Genomic DNA, 20,102 nt, shown 5'->3' on the forward strand with positions numbered 1-20,102 from the left:
GATATACAATAGAAAAATTCATTATGGAATGAAACGGTTTCATTATGTCTCTAAGGATCAAATATGTAGAATTTTTGCATTATGTAATGAAACGGCAGCATTTGATCTCAATGATCAAAGATCTCTTAATCAAAATAATGGTTTCCATTAGATGAATGTCATTACAAATTGCAGGAAGAATAGTTAGGAGCTCTTTAATGAAGAGCAGATCCCCATAATAATCACATGGTCCAGAGAGATATCCCGCAGGTATGTACAAGTAGTTGAGAGTATAAATGAACAGAACATATGTACAGGTAGTCTAATAATCAGGACCCATGACCAAATCAAATGACTCACTAAAACAGAGACAACTCAGAAAGCTGTTGCTTCATCTGGATAGTAAGTCCTTTGTGTTATGGAAACCAACGGAAGATAAATAAAATCAACTATACAGTTAGAAGAACATATTGTATTTCCAGGAGATGAATGAAGAAGCTTTATGGACTTTCTAAAACAGTTGTTTTTCTGCCAATAGCAGGAACTTTATAGATAGCCCATAACAGTCAACATGGGATCGGTAATGGAGAGGCCATAACTGTTTGCAAGGCCGGACAATAGACACCTACACAGTCTATGATAAAATTTCATCAGGCATAAATGTTAATATGAGAGGAATAATCAAGGGTTCCAGCTCCTTCCCATCCCATCCATTCTTCCCACTCGTCCCAATAAGCGTTATTGGTTCCCATCATGCCCTTGACAGAGTAATCAGCAGAATAACTTTGCTGCTTTGCCTTTGCTAAACTGGACATTAACGTCTGCTCATTATCACAAAAGTAACAACAATCAGAAAACCGTGGGCCTGCATAAGAGTCCCATATTACAGAATGAAAATGCATATAGATAAAGATTACTCTTAGGCAGGCAATTTACCTCATAAGCCTGATTGATCTTGTGAAATTGAACCCCACGCACATCTCCTTTGCAAACATCCGGATGATACTGTAAGCAGATTATATCAACATATGAGTGCAATATTAATGTTTTCTGACATTATATATGACCAGGGATATTGCCAGACAAATTTTCTTAAAAATTCTCAAGAATGTGTGAAGTCTGACATTTTTAATTTCTATTTCAAACCTGTATCTCTTTTTCTATTTGCTTCAGAAATGGAAGATTTATTGAAAATATCTGATCTTGAAAGTAAGAGACATAGCTTCAAATGGATACTTGCATACCTGCAATGCAAGGCGACGGTAGGCTCTCTTCACATCTTTTTCAGAAGCCCCAGGGGTCAATCTCAGCGTCTCATACTGCTCTTTCATCCCAGGAAAAGCAACAGAGGCCATCACAGTTACATTCCTCCTGCCTCCCATTTGTAATAGAATACAGATTAATAGCAGTGTGCAACCCATTGTGAGTGTCTGGAGCATCTTCCATAGTAGAGAAAACAAGGGATCTATCTTATTTGTGACAAGCACTCACCATAATCCCCAACTTTCTGACAGAATTAAGTCTTCTTGTTTCATGACACATGTACACACTTGGCTCACAAAAGTTTGAATGATCCATAGTAATCTATATCTACCAGAAACAATTGCAACATAGCAAAATCATCCTGAACCAAAAACTATCACATGCCACGTACCAACACTAATTCTGAAGGGTTAATCCATAATAGTAATACTTTAGGTGAGATCACGTAATTACAGAAAACCATCTCTAAGCATCTTGAACCCAAATGTCTATAGGTCTCGTGTGAATTCTATGATAGGTGCAACAAAATATATAAGAGTTCAGTTTTGCAACAGTTAACAGAGGTTCGCTCAAAATAATTGTGAGTTAAACTTTCCTCACTGATTTCTTCACAAATTTTTGTACTTTTGTATTCCTAAAAAAAAAAATTGAATATCTTTATCTTTTTGTACCTGTAGAGTTTTTCCCAATTCCAAATCTAGTATACCTTTAATGTTTCTAGTATATTTGAGATCTATTTCTATTATTATTGGAATTTATCAAATATATAGGGGTATTAGTGCCCAGTGGGAGCATGGGGATGCTACAAAGCATATTCCTTATATTCGACACTTCTATTAAAGTACACCCATCGATCCACTCAAATGTCTCTGTTTGCTATTTGCTTGGTATTTCCTCTATCGAGCCCCTTTGACTTACCTTACCAGGCATTAGAAGAGGGTTCAAACAAGCAAGAGAAAGCTGAACCAATGATCATACGCTGTTAATTTTGTGAAGTGAACCTAGCAAACGTAGGAGTAGTTGCAAAAAAAACTTGCAAGATTCTCCGACAATTACAAAAAAGGCATGATAAGCATCAGATTAGCACATACCTCTCAGATGGGGACCAAATATGATTGCACTTTTCGAAAAAAAAAAAGTTTAAATTCCCACATAAGAAACAAAACAATTAGATACAGACCGTTTGAGATTCTAGAGAAGATTGCAGAGACACTCTTTCCAATCAGCATTAGCCTCGTACATGGGCATTTGTTTTGTGGTGAATATAGATCAATTGAAGCTTTCTGAACCATCTTTATCAACAGGGACTGTCTTATCAACAGGAAGTGTTGCAGAAAGGTAAAGTGTTGCGGAAGAGAAGCAGGTAGACTTGGTAAAATGAAATAGAGTTATTCAAAATTGGAAAAAAGGGAGAACTCTGAGTGTCTAATAAATGGTACATTTAATAGAAGGGATAGGAAAATTTCCCTCAATTAAAAGTTGATGAGGACATTCAACTTGTAGGGGAAAAGGTTGATCTGAGTTGGACAAGGAAAGTTTGATTTGCAAAGTTGGATAGGTTGTAGAGCTAGGGAAAAAAAATACAGAGTTGGTTACAAACGACCCGAGGCTAGCGGGGTTTTAAGTAGATTGCAATTGTATGCCTGTAGGAGGTGTAAGATTGTAACCCCAAAGTTGTGGGAAGGAGACAAGAAAGCAACCCCTTGGTTGGAGGGTTGTGGGCAAGACAAACTAACCATAGCAGTTGGACACCCATTATCCTAAGTTGTGGAGTTAACCAAGAATGTAACTTTTCTTGCAGAGGAAAATACCATATTATGGGGAATCAAAAGGCCTGCAACTCAACATTGCTACAATATAGACATTCTTGAGTTGTATGTCACACTCGAGTTAAATGGGTCTGGATTAGTGTTCATGTTCAATGCACTTAATACAACATTCCATGGGCACACACCAAGAGTTACACGTCACATCTCTCAATACAATAACAATCAGTAACAACCGGATCAAACTAACCATTTATTATACAGCAAATTGCTTCTCCAAACAAGATCAGACATATGCTAGCTACCAATGACAGCTCAGCTAAAGTCTACAGGTCTACGTAATCACATAATTATGAGATATGATCAAAATAATTACATGATTATTGACTACATGTACTTATTCTATCAACAGAGCAATATAACATAGCTATACAATTCCCAAACAATGATTGTGTGAGCAGTCAGGAAACTGAAATAAAAAGATCAAATATACACAAAGTAAATAGCAAAATTTCACCTCTTTTAGATCATATGTACGACAAAAAATGCCAAAGCAATCTGTTCTCTTCCCGTCCGGAGTCAGGGTGGTAGTGGGTGCAGGGGTTGGCGCCTGAGTTTGGCTACAAAAATACCAATAACGACACTTAAACAATTCACCAAACTGCACAATAAATCAGAGAATTTCACCATAGCCTTTCCAGTGTGGATTTTACCTTGGAGCAACTGAGCAGACAACTTTCATGGACGAAAAACATTTTTCTGTATTGACATTGAAGGAGAACGTGGCTGGTTTTTGCGGCAAGAAAGAACTGTTCAGACGATATAAAGAGACGTTCTTCTTCCTCTGCAAAAGCTGAGATGTCCCAGTAAACGAGATATCGGCCATGGCCATATCCAAGCTGATCAGACACCGTGAATTCAGAGATGTCGGAGCTTAAATTGAGTTGAAGGGTAGAATATAGATGGGTCTTTGTTGTATTAAATTCAGAGTTGTGCCGCGATGGGATATCCCGTTTTCAAAATTTTTGACAGACCCCAAATTTTATTAAAAATTTCTTTTTCATTGGGTTTGATGCAATTAAACCACGAGGAAATTTGATATGAAACCTTTCTCACTGATAAAGCTATAAGTCAAAAAAACTGTTCTCCAGGCACCAAAAACTTTCAGATGGCAACCAATGACACCATTTCATTTACCTTTCAAAAAGATGAACAGGACCTAAACAGGTAATGTCCTTTACCTTGGTTAGAAGGTTCGTTCCTGATTTTACATGAGCGAGGGTTGCTCCTGAAAGGTCAACCCTATAAGTTTATGTGTGTGTGTCCTGCAATACTGTAAACTAAAAGACACTGGAGCCAAAGAGAACCTTACATCTTCTACATGAGCATGATTTTGGTAGGTATCCAATGCAGCAATCTTACTTAAAAGTCTCTGTCTCAAATTGCCCGTATACATCTGTGAGCCCTTCAAAATCCTAGCATTGCTTCCTAAAACCACATTGGCAACCTCATCACATTGTCCTGACTGACCGTCCAATTGCAATCTCCTTGCAGTCTCATTTGTGGGTTTCCACAGCTTGATTCCATGCAGAACAATATCTGGTCCCAGGATTGGTATCAGGCTCTGCGATGAAAATATCCCGAAAAACCAAAGCATCTTCAGCCACCCATCATCTCAGAAACTAAAAATACAGGAGAGGAGAAGAAAGCAACGTTACTTACTTTCACAATGGCAGGATGTTTTGCGAGATTGTAGCATTCCAGAAGCCATAAAAAGCAGTTTAGCTCCGAGGGGCCCCTTAGTCCTTTCTTGGAGATCTCATTATGCAGTGCCGTATGGCGTATACCCCATTCAATATACAGTTTAGTAAAGTTATAATCGATATTTGTATTTACTGTTACATAGCCCTGTTGGCTGAAAACAGAAATGGCTGCGGGCCCCATTCTTGAGAGCCAGAGTAGGTGGTAAGCCGCCCAAGCGCCTACAGCTGCGATTTCCTCTGCGACCCAGATCTCTCACAGAGCATGGCTGTCGAGATGGGAACCAAATGAAACAGCCAAAACTGCTTTGATTTTGATTTGATTTTAACTCTTCCCAGGCTTTAGTAATCATCTGCAATGAGAAAAGAATTATGGCCTCCGCCGTTGGATCGAGGAATTAAAAAACCCAGCAATATAATAGAAGTAGTGGGAATTGAACCAGCGACCTGCGCTACAGAATAAACTGACTGAAACCCACAGGACAAAACATAACATCATCGCACTGCGTTTACTCACTATTAAATCGCTCGGTTGGGCGGTGCAGTTGAGTTAAAATTCAAACCCCCTTCTCTAAATATTTACAGAGATTATTCATCAAGTGACTGAATCATCCCTGGTGAATCCTGAACGGATCTATAACCTAAAAAAGTAGGATCCAAATTCTTGGGCAACGGCGAATTGAAATAAATAGAAATAGCCAAAAAATGTATACATGGGGAATTTGTACTAACCTTGATGATTCTGCGAAGGTACTGAGGAAAGAGGGGACTGTGCCGAAATGTCGAGGGCGGGCGGCCCCTGGAGACCGTTGGTAGCATGGCTCAATGAATGAATGAATATCAACAGATGCGCGAACAGCAATGGCAGGGGTCGAATCCCAGTGGCTAATAAGCACTCCACCAGAATCGATAAGAAGAACTGCAATTGTGCAACCTTGAGAGGGTTTCCGTTGAGGTTTCGTGAGACTCCAGCAATACAACTCGCGCCAACTGCAGAGGTTTTGCGAGACCTGGGCAATACAACTCGCGCTAGCTGCAGAAGTTCTCGGACCATGACGAATATCGTATGTCAGTGGAAAGCAGAAGGGTCGCGCCAGGTGTCAACCTGACAATGAAAAGAACGACGAAAGGCTGTTTCAATAGGAAGGCCTATCGGCCTAAAAATAGAACAGTGAAGGGTAAGCAATCCGATTTTCCGTCCAGTTTGGGGACGATCCCCAGGTTTTCAACGTTTACCAGATTGGTGACAATACCGTCTACCGTCTTCCAAAGTTTTCCAGTTGTTGCAAGGGATCAATTTGAGAGGTTTAGTAAACGATGATTTAAGAGGGTGTACTAGAGACAAAGAGTATAGCTATTGCAACAGAGTACACATTGATACTTACACGATCTATCACAGAACTGAAATTTCAAGGGAAACAGTTTCGTGGTGTTTGTGGTGTTTTTAGATTCATCTGTTAAAGAGTCTTAGCAGCTAGTTTTTAGACAAGTTTCAGCCTTTTGTTATATCTTAAAATGGAAAGCAAATCAATAGTAAATGTTAGAAATGGTAAGGAAACTTTAGGTTTTGCAAAAACAAATTATTTGGATCAAGTCAAAATTGTTTTAAAAGACAAAATATAAAAGTGGATTTAGGTAAATGCAAATCAATATCGGGGCACTTTAAGGTGTAGACTTGTTCGCCTTAAATGGTAACAAAGAGGAAGAAAAATGTTCTAGAGAGAAAATAAATAAGAGCAGTGAAAATAAAGAAGAATCAACCATTTACAGTCCCACATCTACACCTCTTACTTGATCATCATATCTCTATGTCCAAGAATTGATGAAAGCCAAACAAGGCTAGAGATTTTGGAAGCCAAATAACAGGAAAGAGACAGCAAAATTTCAGAGATCACAGTTGCAAATCAATGTTTAATTGAAGGTAATAGAATTTTAAAAGAATAGGTAACAATGTTATAAGAGGCTCTAGAGACAATAAAACAAGAATGGAAAAGCATGAAGACAGTGTGGCAAACCATGAAAGAACCAATAGCAGCAAACAAGGATGCCATAATATCTAAAACAACTCAGGTAGATACACAAGTATCTAAACAAACATACCTTTCGAAAGAGAAGTCAAAAAAGAACAATAGGAAAGATGGTCCAAAAGAAATCAAAGCTAGAGCTGAAGATGCTAATGGTTACATAAGGACAGAGGAAGAAGAATATGCAAGTGCTCGTAGAGCACAGGAAAGAGAACACAAAGAAAGAAAGGACAGGGAAACAAACTTTATTATCAAGGGAATAAGATATTATGGGAAGAATGAAAGTACTCTCAATTTGACAAGAGACTTTCTAAAAGAGAAACTACATTGGAAAGGGAAAATTTTCCAAGCAAGGAGGGTGGGGAAGATATGTGAAGAGAAGCCTCGACCCATAAAAGTCACCATGGAAAGCGTGCAAGAAAAACACTAGCTCTTAGGTAAAAAGAATCTCTTGAAAGGCTCACACTTCTTCCTAGATGAAGATTTAACCAGCAAACAACAAGAGGAGAGAAGGGAAGAAGTGGAGAAAATTAGAACAGCAAGAAATGAAGGGAAAAGGTCATGGTTGTACAATGGTAACAGTAGTTATTGCAATGTTTGGGCCTCCGAGAAAAATAAGGGAGCAGGTTGGCAGTAAAAAAAAAACAGAGAATTTGATAATAGGGAGGAAAACAACAACATCAGCATGGATGAAAAGGGGTGAAGACTCAAATTTGAGTCTTATGTTCCAAACTACATAGCAGTCAAATCCTACCCATGTCTACCTAAGTTTAGTTTGTTGGAATTGTAGAGGTTGCCCTTGGAGGAGGGGACATGTGTTAGGGCCTACTTCAGAAGGTAGAAACATAATTTGTCTCACAAAAACTCATGAACATGATGGTTGAAAAACTCGTGTGTTTGACAGTTATTTGAAGTTAGAAATTTGGAACAAGGTAGCATAAAATGGCAAAGGGTATGGGGGAGTACTAGTTTTAGTGAAAGAAAAAGCAGGTTGTCACATTCAGTTAATTAAAGAATATGAAAATAAACAATATTTATGGTTCAAAATATCAGAGAATTAGAATCACATAAGAATTGCAGCATGTTATTTTTCCCCTCAAGTCTCAAAAAACTTGCAAAAATAAGGGGCTAGACAGCAAGTATCCATATGCAGCTTTAAAGCAAGATATTGTCGTGTACTCTCAGCAGGGAGAATTTCTTTTAGTGGGAGATTTCAATGCTAGAACAACAAATCATCAAGCTAGTATTCTTTGTTGCAAAGAGGATCACAATTCTATTTGGCTCATTGAAGAGGAGAATCCCTAATGGGTGAGGTGTTCAAAATATGACAAAGTTAGAAACCATTTTGGAGAGGAGTTGCTTACACTGTGTGGGTCTTTCAACTTAATTATTTGCAGTGGTCTAGATAGATGCAAAAGGTTTGGGAACTTCACTTGAAACACATAAAATGGGGCAAGTGTCGTTGACTATGTGATGTGTTCACAGAGCTTGATAAAAATGATAGATGAAGTTAAGATTGGAGAGCATATTTAGGACTTCAAGTCATACCATAACCCAATTTCTATAGATTTATCATGGTTAGAAGAAAGGTAGCATAGGAGGAAAACCCAATGCTCTTGCCAATCACTATCAAGGGGCAAAATTCTTCTAACATAAGAAAATTGTACTATCTTCAAGACAATGTCAGAGAGATTAATTCAGAAGGAGAAAATTGGTTTCAGAAGCTTCAACAATCATGAGTTAACAAATATAATTCAAAGTGCACTTGAGAAGTGCAAAAGAGCAAAAAATAGGAAATCAAAATCAAATTGCTTTCATGTAAATTTTTGGTTTGATGAGGAATGCAAAGTGGCAAGTAGAACCTTGAAAAAGGTAGGCAAGGAGAATATGAATGTATATTTATATAAGCATATACTAAAAATGAAAAAATATGAGTTCATGCAAAGAAGGCGAGAAGAGTTAATATATCTTAGCAAGAATAATCCAAAGCTTTTCTGGCAAGAAATTCAACCAAGGAAGAAGCAAATCGAAAATAATATTACAACCAATCAATGGTTTGAATATGAAAGACAACTCTATGAGAAAGAATCAGAGGTGGAGCCTCCCCCCATGATCAACACAACTACAAAGCTCTTCACATTACAGGAGGTGGAGATTGGAATTAAGAAGTTGAAAACATGAAAGGCAAAGGACTTCGTTGAACTCCAAGTAGAGTATATAAAATGGGGAATGAACACTCTTGCACCGCACATCATGGAATTATTCAACAACATCATTCAACAAGGATTCCCAAGGGAATGGAAAACTATCCTAACAATACCCCTTTTTAAAAGCGGAGACATTAATAATCCTTCCAACTACATAACCATTATGATCAATCCTTTGTTTGCAAAGCTTTTTGGCAACATGGTAGAAAATAGAATCGGTAAGTGGGTAGAAGTAAAAGAAAAGAGGGCAAGAGGACAATCAGGTTTTAGGATGAAGCATTCTACAGTGGATCATGGTATCACGTTGAGACACATTAATGAAAAGGTTTGGGAGGACAAAGAAGAAGTAGTATCCTGCTTTGTTGACTTCAAAAAGGCATTTTACACAGTCCCTAGAGATAAGTTGTGGCATAGAATGGAATAACTTGAAACTCCTTTGCATTATAGAGCAGTTGTCCATAGACTTTATGAAGAGGTGAAAGTCAAAATTAGAACCTCAACAGGTATTCCAAGAAGCCTTAGAAGTGACATTGGAGTCAAGCAAGGTTTCCCTCTATACCCTACTATTTTTGGTTTATATATTGATAAACTGGAAGAGTGGCTAAATCTGCAAAGTGCAGATGGTGTTCGGTTGGGGGAGTTTGTGATAAAACTTCTTTTATATGTTGATGATCTTGTATTGATTTCTAAATCGACCCATGGATTGCAAATGCACCTATATTCCCTTCAGCATTTTTGTAGAGCAGTGGGGATATATGCAAGTCAATACTAGCAAGACAAAAATAATGATTTTCTCTAATAAAAGGAAGCAGAGCTAGCATACGTTCGTCTTTGAAGGCAACATTATTGAAGAAGTAAATGAGCGCAAGTACCTTGGGATTGATTTCAACAAGAAACTTAATTGGGAGGGCTGCAGAAAGAAGAGAATTTTAGGAGGATGGAAAACATTATATGCTCTTCAAAACATATGTAGAGAGGCAGAGTTATGGGATTAGAAAATGATTAAAGTGATTTTTGGACTCTTATTTTGTCCAGTGATGCTATATGGGTGTGAATTGCGGGCTAGCAGCACCCCCGTCTCAAAATGGAAACAAATTGAGAAAATCCAAAAATGTGTAATCATGAGCAAGTTCAAAATAAAAAGTTTGGTACCTTATGATATAATGTTGAGTGAAACATGAGAAACTCCCATCGAACCAATTTCTATGGTGCAACTCATAAGATATCTAAAAACAATTGAGCAAATGGGAGTAGGTAGATGGCCTAATGTTATCTTCAATGAAGCATGAGCAAAAGAAAGAAAACATGGATGAACCAAAACTACACACGGATGAAAAAATGGAATATCTACCTCAATGCTTGTCCCACAAATAGCAAGGAGCTAAAGAATTTTGTTATGGATAAGTTTCGTAAATGGGTATGGGGAAAATAGTTGGGTAGAAAGAATAAGTACTACATTGCGTAATTCAACCCTATGTGTGATCTATAAAAAAAAGAGTTCATTGGAGCTAGGATTTTGTGGAGGGCAAAGGTTCTTATTGCTCAATTAAGAACCAACTCGCATCAACTTCGGTGTGAAATAGGGCGGTGGAAAATTCCTAAAGAAGCTTGGGAAGAACGGGTGTGTACATTTTGCACGTTTGGGGCAGTGGAATCAGAGAAACATTTCATTTTGGAATGTGATGGATTCAAAGACATCAGAGAAAGTTATGGGAATATGTTTGGATCGATTTCTTGGCATTGTCTTTTCAGCGAGGGGATTGTTGGACGGTTGTTCCAGCTCATCATCAATTTGAATAAGAAAAGGATTGAATTTCAAAAGGTGAAAAGCAAGGAACTAATGGTCCCATAATCTATTTTTAGTCTCATGGACATTAAAATATAATTTCATTTGGTATCGAACATTCTTAATAGCTAATGAATTTCATGCAAAGTGTACCATTTTTCTCTTGATCCAACTTTTATAATTCTATGAAAATGAATTATACCACATCAAAAGAGGTTATTAAGTATAAGTCATGAAAAAAGGTTATTAAGTGGTAGCCCTTCACTCACCAAAGACTAGGAAAAATACAAAGGTTCATGTGAGAAGGAACACCTGATTCCTAAAGAAGTCAAGAACAAATTTCTAAATGTGTAAGTTATTTTTTAATAAAGTTTCTTATTGATTTTTAATTTGAAAATTTTAAAGGTTTATAAAACGTTATTTTATAAACATAATATGTCGGTTATTTTTCATTATAATTTTTTTTACATTTTTATATAATACAAATTGTAAGATTTAATTTAAGGAAGAAAAATTAATAATAATCATGTATATGTCATAAAGGATAAGAATTTAGACATATGCATGGAAAAGAAACTTATCACTTATCTAAATTAGTTTAGGTTTAACTTAAATCCGAAACTATTAAGTACTAGAAGGGATCAAATTTCTTAATATGTAAAGTTTTAAATATTTAAATCCATGTCATGTATTAATTCCTTCATATTAAAAAAAGTACACATTAATAAACTTGATCCCTCTCTATGTTTGATAGGGCCAAATTTAAGATAGATTTAACCTAGTTTTAGTTTTTGTAAGATGTTGTCATATATGTATATAGATAGGTAGTTATTTATTTTTTATTTAATTTAATTTTGTATTAGTTAAGATGGGGTTGAATTGTGTTTTTTTTTTTAGTTTTTGATGTATTTAATGTATTTTTATGTTTGTTTGTTTTTTCGCTCATTCATGACAACTTCTTCCTCATATTATGTTGTAGAGAACCTCGCTACTCTCACTGCAATAAGAGTAATGTATAAAAGACATTTAATGTTTTTTTTCAAAGAAAAAAATTATAATTATATTATGTAAACAAGGAATAAAATTAGATTCTATAGACACACGATGTGCGTATGTAATCTTGATAAAAAACATGATTGATACAAAAATCCATCATTGGACGAAGAAGGTTCAGGGTATGAAATCCTAGGGTCAATAAGCTCCATACCACCAAGCAGAGAGATTCAAATTAAATTGGGTGTGCAGGCCCGACCAAATATAGTGGTAGGGCATGTAGGCCCACAGAAAACCCAAATAAGGACAGTATATAGCACAAAGAAAAACTAGTCGATGTTGGATAGATCAGATAATGATCGAAGGTTGGGAAAAAAAACCCACGCCATAAAGAACAACAAAAAATGGGTAAAAAAATCAAACAACATTAAAAAAAATGGGCACAAGCCACTCAGAAAACTAAAAAACAAGACCCAAAACCAAGCCTTTGAGGAAAAAACTTGGGTTGCAAAAATCAAAGAGAAACCCCTACAAAATCCATGCAAGAAACATAGACAATGACACTGGAGAAATCTTGGAAAGAGGCAAGAAGAGGCTGAGACATGACCCCTCCAAACACATGTGCGGAGCCCAAGCCAAAGGTAAAAAGGCAATGACGTCGGCAAAAGCAAAAATCTTCTGCATAAAACACAAGAAGACCACCCATAAAACCAAATCGCACCACAAAACAAACCAACTCCAAATGTTGATGACAAAACCCTGGTTATAAATAGCACGAAGAAGAGATCCAAGCAGCAGATGACATCCCAACCCTCCGTTCCCTTGACTCTTCCACAGTGGACTAGAAAATGACATGACAGATAAAAATTGGGTAAACTATACATAGCAAACCACATCAACTGAAACGCGTCCTGCACATCAGGAAAATGGCACCACAAACCAGAAGAAACACCTGCAAGCAAAGGGTGACATGATGGAAATGGGAAGGGAGGCACGATCCGAGGTCGAAACAGCTATGGTTAGCCGCCCCAGCCCCACTCCCTCAACTCCCACATCACCAACTATCACAAACGACATTTAATGTTGATATTGATACTAGAGATTTATCTTGAGATACTTTTGGTAAGTAAATCAACATGGATCCATTTAACCATATCTACTAAACGCTGAGAGGGATCAAATCCCTTGAGGTGTAAACTTCTTTTAGAGTGCAAAACTTGCAAAAAGGTTGAGAAGTTTGATCCTTATTGTTGTCCCTTATAAACAGTCTCTAGCTAGGAAACTATGCCAAGGCATTAGGATGTGGGTTTTTTTGAAAGAAAGAGGTTGCTAAGGTTAAACTCGTTGATTTAAAATCTAAAACACAATCCCTCCAGTGATTTAACCAAAAGGGCTATCATTCAACCATGAGAGATACAAATAAGTTGTAGATGATGATAAGAGACTACATAAATATAACATATAACATTTACATTCAACCTAAATATATTAGCTACCTGGCATAGAAAGAAAGCACATAGAGTAGCATTTTAAAGGCTCAATGAAAAATTGATCTCAATTATATGAAATCAGGGCAACAATCAATGAGTGCAAAGAGAAAATACAAACAATTTGTTTTTATTTTAATTTCAGTGTCAAACATAACATTACTAAGAGAATTAAAAGAAGTTGAGCCTCAACTTAACCTCTAAAGTGTTCCATATAACTTAAATATGCTCAAATAAATATATTATGAAAATCACAAGAAATATCCCTCCAGCAATTTAACCAAAAGAGCTAGCATTCAACCATGAAAGATACAAATAAGTTGTAGATGATGATAAGAGATTACATGAATATAACATATAACATTTACATTCAAAATAAATATATTAGCTACCTAGTATAGAAAGAAAGCACATAAAATATCATTTCAAAGGCTCAACGAAAAATTGATCTCAATTATATGAAATCAGGGCAACAATCAATGAATGCAAAGAGAAAATACAAACAATTTCTTTTTATTTTAATTTCAATGTCAAACATGACATTGCTAAGAGAATTAAAAGAAGTTGAGCCTCAACTTAACCTCTAAAATATAACTTAAATATACTCAAATAAATATATTATGAAAATCACAAAAAGTATCACTTTCACAATAAGTATACTGCCATATGCTAAAACAAGAATCCTTTGATTGAACTTTCTTAAAGCTAAGTGCTCCAATACAAATTACAAGTCTTTTTATTCCCAAATACTAATATTTTTTTCTCTTCATCTAACTTCTTTATTCTTTTACAAAGCTAGGTTTGGCCTCTGCCTTGAATCATGAAACAAATTTCCAAAAATGAAAAAGGTATAACATCTATAGCTATGTGTTGTCTCAACTGCCCAACAAATAAGGTAAATTCTGCCACTTATTTCAATGGTCATATAACATCTCTTCATAAATTTTGCTAAGAAATGACGTTTTAGAGTTCAACTAATTATAAATAAAAGATGATGCCTATTTGTACGCCTGTAGAAGTCGATCAAGAGAGTCAGTTTGAGGATTTGGAATTTTCATACCGGGAACGCTCATCCTTGTTCCAATTAGTATGTACCGTAAAGATAATGAGAACCGACAACCAATATTTGTGTTTGTGCAGCTATTGGGTATCTAATACACTCTTAACAGTACAACTGACAATACCCCTACATCCAACCCGGCAAAGATTAAGGGACATTGGAATTTCAAATTTTATCTGGTCGCTTCGAGAGTACAACTGACAATACCCGTACATCCAACCCGGCAAAGATTAAGGGCAAGAGCTAACCAACCATAGGCAAGAGCTATTTCCAACCCCATAATATATTTATGACGCCTGACATGTTCGGGAGATAGCCCTTTATAACGCGCAGCTTTTTCTTTTTTTCTATAATTATCCGGACCCGGCGTTGGAAATAGCTATCTCCGGCGCATGTCAGAGTGTCATAAATATGTTATAGGATTGGAAATAGGACTCGCCACCAACCATACATTGGGTATTAAATGCCCCTATGTAAGCTGGCACATCTATATATGTGAGCGGGTCATGGGCTCATGGTCAGCTTCCTTGCCGAACTTTCTGATGACCGCCAAAACACCTCATCTTGCATCCATGCCAACCCATGCGTACACCTATATCATTTCAAAATTCCTCGGTTTTCGGTTTTCGTTTTCAGAAAAGCACATTTTCCGACCGATGTGTTGGCCGTCGACTACTCCGTCTCTCTAACGGCGTTCGTCTCCGTCCCATTCCTTTTACATATAGTAATAGAAAGCAGGTTTTCGTGATCCGTGTGACAGCGGATGAGGATCACAAGGTCAACCGTGGATTAGAAGTAGAATTTGGACGGTAGAGATCTGGAGATCTGTGGCGCGTAATTGAAATTTAAATTTGGATTGAGATTTGGATTGCAAATAAAAAAGGAACTCGGTTCTAGGACAATGACAGAATCCTTGTTGTGTGTTTGAATTTGCAGAGTAGAGGAAGAGAGACGGCGAGAACAAAGCGGACGGAGAGCTCAGGTTTGGGAGGACGTTAAATTTTCTGAATATTATTGTGATTTGCTTACTGCGATTTTCTGATTATGAATAAACTTTCGCCTGGGTTCTTCATCCCGTTTGGCTGGTTAGCTCTTGCCTTCAATGAATCGAGCCAACTACCCAGAGAAATTAGTGTGAAAGAATTTACGATGTGTGTATCAATGTTATTGACAGAACGGCCATGAAGTGCATCCATAAAGCAATCAAATAATACCAGAAAAATCTCCCGCAATATAGCTCCTTTTTCTACCAAAATATAATATACGTTTACATGGAGAATATTGAAGGTGGGAAGACATACAACGAATATGTGAGTGTGTAGCTTCGCCGAGACCATAGCAGTGAACAAGGTTAGGCATATGACCATCTCCACAAATCTGGCTGTAAATGGCTGCGCGGACAGATGCTGATTGAACGCCTCCATTGCCTATAGATTGATTCACCAGAACGATCCGAACTTGAAACTGCACAGAATTGAATTGGCAGTCGAAGAGGAAGGGACGAGATAGGCATGGATCACAAAATTGCCGAGATCAAGTATTTATAATTATCAATTGAACTCACTTCAGTTCAGTTTGGTGATTGGTCTATGTTCGAATTGTTAAAGTCATTATAAAATCACGGCAAAAGCTGGTGAAGCTGAAAGTCGTTACAAAAAGGCTAAAATCGGTGAGCTGAACTCCAGATTAAAGATGAAAGCACACTCAAACCGTTGTACAACATCCGAAAGGTCTGTTCACTGGATGACGGCACCACCCCAGGGAATCGGGAATCAATCATCTGACCTGCCATCCATATATTATCTTTGGTGGAGACATGAAGACTATGTTCATAGTCTCTCTAATCATTTCTCCCCATTATTAATTATGGACAACATCATGTACTGCAAGAAGCAACAATGAAAGCTCCACTAAGATTGTTACCAAATTTTGTGTGCACGGAGAGGGTTTAAATATCTGATTAATTATATTGTTTTAGTACGTTGAAATATCTTTGTAAAGAAGTGTTGATTTTAAGTCCGATCATAATAATTATTCTTGTAAGTTAATTGTAAACCAATAATGCATTCAAAATAATTATGAAACGACCCATGATCATTATGGATGGTAAGGAAATAATAATAAGAATTTAATGGAGAGTAAAGAATTTAATATGATGTATGGTTTTTATTTAATTAAAATGAGAAGTTAATATAAGGTATATTTTTTACTATAAATGAATTTAAAAGTACTTAAAAAAATTGTATTTAATTTAGAAGTATTTAATAAATTGTATATAACTAATATAGATTTATCTTAACCCTAGAGGGATCAAATCTTTCTAGGTGCAAATTTTTCTTCAAGTTTTCCACTCAAAAAAGAAGTTTTCACCTCAAGAGAATTGATCCCTCTCGCCGGTTGATAGATCTCGGGTTAAAATGGGTCTATGTTTGTTTTAGTCATTATCTCCCTCTCTATCTCCTTCTCTCTCTCCCCTTCTCTCCCCCTTAATCTATGTGTCTCGCTCTCTCTCCCCCCTCTCTTCCCTCCTCTCCTCTCTCATTCACTCTCTCTCCATCTCTTCCTTGTCACTCCCTCTCTCTCTCTCCAACTCTATCTCTCTGTGTCTCTGTTCTTCCCTCTCTCACTCTCCCCCTCCAAATCCATCTCTCTCCTTCCCTCTCTCCTTTTCTCTCACGAGTCCTCTCTCTTCCTTCCTCTCTCTCTCATCTCCCACCTCCCCCTGTTTCTCCCCCCATCACTCTCTCCCCCACCCCGCCCCCTGCTCCAACTCTATTACTATCTCCCTCACTCTCTCCCTCTCTCCACCCTCCCTATCTCTCTTCCCTTCTCTCCCTCCCTCTCTCTCCTCTCTCCCTCGCTTTCTCTCCATCTTTCCCTTTTCACTCCCTTTCTCCTTCCATATCTATATATATCTCACTCTCTCTCCCTTCCTCGTCCTCTCCCTCTTTCTCTCTCTTCCCCTTCTCTCCCTTGTCACCTTCTCTCTCTCCAACTTTCTCTCTTGATGTCTTTCTTCTTCCCTCCCCCTCCAACTCCGTCTCTCTCACCCTCCTTCTCTCCTCTCTCCCAAGTCCTGTCTCATTTCCTTCCTCTCTCTCCCTTTCTCTCCCACCTCCTTCTGTCTCCACCTTTTCATTATTGGGATGAGGAAAATTTCACGAATATTTTTAATGCTTTGGGTCAATATATTGATTGGGTCGAGACATAAGAAGGAATGTGATATTTTGTTTGGATTTGTGTTGAAGTGAATCTATTTAAGGGGATACCAATAGCAATCAAATTGTAGCTAGACAATTGGATTCATTATCAAGGGGTACATTAAGACATATATATCTATAGTATATTGGACATTTCAGATAAACAACATTAACTTTTATTGTTGTTGTGCTTTTCAATATAGTAGACCACAACAAAAGGAATTTGATATTATGTAATATGGTATCAATTTAATAGGAAAAAAACTTATTTATAAAAAAATTCAAAATTCAAAATTCAAAATTTTAAAATAATATAAACATTTTTAATAATTTTTTGCGAAGTAAATATTTTATATTTCCTAAAAATAGAGGTTTATATGCAACTTCTCTGTGTAAATTTGTATGTTTTCCAGTGGATGTTTTCTATTTTTATTGAGAATCTATTTGTAATGACTAATTGTACAGGGTTAAAACCTACATTTGTTATGAGAGAATTTTTGGATACAAGGGGATGCCTTTGTGGCTAAGGTGTTTGGCTCGAACCATGGTAGACCCTACACTCCTATGGGCGAATTTCCTAGGAGGTATAAGGTTAACTGAAAAGACTACGTTCAAAGAAATGTTTTCTCCCTGATCTCATCTAGACAAGATGGAATGTATTGAGAAACTTGGAGTGAAGAAAAATTACATAGGGGGTGAGGGAAACAACATGACTGTGTTTTCTTTTCCTTCGTATCCCACCCATAAGAGGATCTTGAGTATTGAGAGACCTAATTTACAAACTAGATGGAATGTGAGAGAGGAATGCATGTTATCCATTGCAATAATGTAAATAAGAATTGTTGAACTGAGAGAGCTAAAATATCCCCATCCACCTATTAATGCATTGTAACCCATCCCTGATTAGTAAGAAATGATGACAATGATGTAAAATTATTCCACATATCAAAGTCTTGGAATTGATACTCGCCAGTTGATGCCTATAGAATGAAAGCTTGATTAGCTAACGTTGTATGACATGATCAATCACTGACTTGATATCCACATCAAAGTCATTTCCAAATCGTTTTATACGCTTTTCCATTGTTCTCATGTTGTAAAGGTATAAAATATTTTTTGTTCAATTTACCTAGTGGCGGCTGAGGAGACTATCCTCTGCACTTTGCATGCAAATGCTTAGATTGTTAAGGGGGCATGCTGTCACGTCCCACTGACATGTAGCTTGGTGGAATGGTAGAAGCCTGCCCACCAACACCTCGCATCTCAATCACCCCATCTAGAAAACATTTAAACAAATTATTAAAAAATCATGTAATATATTATTTTAAATTTATATATTATATTTACAAAGATTGTAAAGATATCCAAATTACTGCTTATCTAATGAATTGGATTAAGGTCATGGTTGATATTTATGAGACCAAAATTACTTGAAAATAGATAGGGAATTGATGGCTGCACTATGTGGAAAGAATTTATAATCTTGAAAGATACTTTTATCTCTAGCTATCTATACTTCCACCAAATATATTTAGGGAAAGAAACCCAAAGATGCTTGAAGACATTTTTAACTTTCATTGATCCTAAATAATGATGATCCCAAGAGGTGAATTAACCACTTATTTTGGATATCCAATTTAGTCTATCCTCCATAGGATGCAAATTATGCTTCCATACCAAATAAACGAAAACAAATTCCAAGACCAATGAGAGATAAACTCTTCCTGAGAAGAAAAAAGAGGGTACCCGAGAAGGACCAATTATTCCCCTATTTTTCAGATTTCCAACATTGATATCCTAATGAAATAAATTCCATCAAATATATTAATTTTAGGGTGACTATTTTGAGTCAAAATATTTTCCCACATGAGATTTTGGAGGGATTCATTTTGGGAAAAATAGCTGCAGATATCTTTGTTTGGCAGAAATTTCAAAGGCTTGCAAATATATTAATTTTAGGGTGACTACTTTGAGTCCAAATATTTCACCATGTGAGGTTTTGGAGGGATTCATTTTGGGAATAGTAGTTGGAGACATCCTAGTTTGGGAGAAATTTCAGAGGCTTGCCATCCTCTTGTGCCTTCATCCTCATTATGCCCAAGAGAAAAATGAGAAAGCATGTTTTCTAGCAAGCAAGCTAATTTTTTCAAGGCAAACGGTACAATTAGAATACCCCATCCTTTCCACCTACCTTTGTGCATCCAACAAGAGATGTTTGGAAGTGAATATTTATCTTGGGAGGACAACCAATCTTGAAGAGAGCTAGATTCTAGATTTTATTCTAGTGGAGGGCTATTGAGGATCCCATTGCTCTAGATACTTATCTTCATTCCATTATTTGGAATCCAAGTTAGATGCTCTTTAACGATTAATATAGTTGAAGACAAAATATTATAAATGGGGGAACCTCCCTAATCCCAAATGGGATAACCCAATCCCCATAAAAGTATTTAAATTTAAGAACCTTCTTCCACTAATCATTAGAATGAGATGTTAACCTACAAACCAAATTTTCCCCAATCACTGTGTTCACTAGTGATGGATCTGTAATACCTAATCCACCATGTAATTTGGGAG

At 36.8% G+C, this 20,102-nt stretch overlaps 1 protein-coding gene across 7 annotated transcripts; it reads right to left on the reverse strand.

Annotated features, from left to right (window-relative positions):
* Window positions 1-385: 385 nt before the first annotated feature.
* LOC149265255 (chaperone protein dnaJ 8, chloroplastic-like) lies at window positions 386-5,750 on the reverse strand. Of its 7 annotated transcripts, XM_089429219.1 has the most exons (7): window positions 5,501-5,750; window positions 4,731-5,121; window positions 3,722-4,632; window positions 3,526-3,628; window positions 1,224-1,350; window positions 916-984; window positions 386-800 (listed from the first exon to the last, which is right to left on the reverse strand). In XM_089429219.1, the coding sequence occupies exons 5-7, from the start codon at window positions 1,332-1,334 to the stop codon at window positions 630-632; spliced, it is 351 nt and encodes a 116-aa protein (XP_089285345.1). In that variant the 5' UTR covers window positions 1,335-1,350; window positions 3,526-3,628; window positions 3,722-4,632; window positions 4,731-5,121; window positions 5,501-5,750; the 3' UTR covers window positions 386-629. The 7 variants fall into 7 exon arrangements, 3 of the variants coding, with proteins under 3 accessions (XP_089285345.1, XP_089285340.1, XP_089285338.1); XR_016260044.1 differs by lacking the exons at window positions 386-800; window positions 916-984; window positions 1,224-1,350 and having other exon boundaries at window positions 3,525-3,628; window positions 5,501-5,748; XR_016260047.1 differs by lacking the exons at window positions 386-800; window positions 916-984; window positions 1,224-1,350 and having other exon boundaries at window positions 3,525-3,628; window positions 4,731-5,215; window positions 5,501-5,748.
* Between the last annotated feature and the right edge of the window lie 14,352 nt (window positions 5,751-20,102).

The sequence above is a fragment of the Pinus tabuliformis genome, chromosome 6 (assembly GCF_031772625.1).
Source record: "Pinus tabuliformis cultivar Carrire ecotype Pingquan chromosome 6, CPIR1, whole genome shotgun sequence".
NCBI classification, from domain to species: Eukaryota; Viridiplantae; Streptophyta; class Pinopsida; order Pinales; family Pinaceae; genus Pinus; species Pinus tabuliformis.

Excerpts from the sequence above, each read along its gene's own strand:
- LOC149265255 (XM_089429212.1), bottom strand. The coding sequence starts at position 4,952 with ATGGGGCCCGCAGCCATTTCTGTTTTCAGCCAACAGGGCTATGTAACA. Across the intron at positions 4,633-4,730 it reads AACATCCTGCCATTGTGAAA|AGCCTGATACCAATCCTGGG; the intron begins GTAAGTAACGTT and ends TTTTCATCGCAG.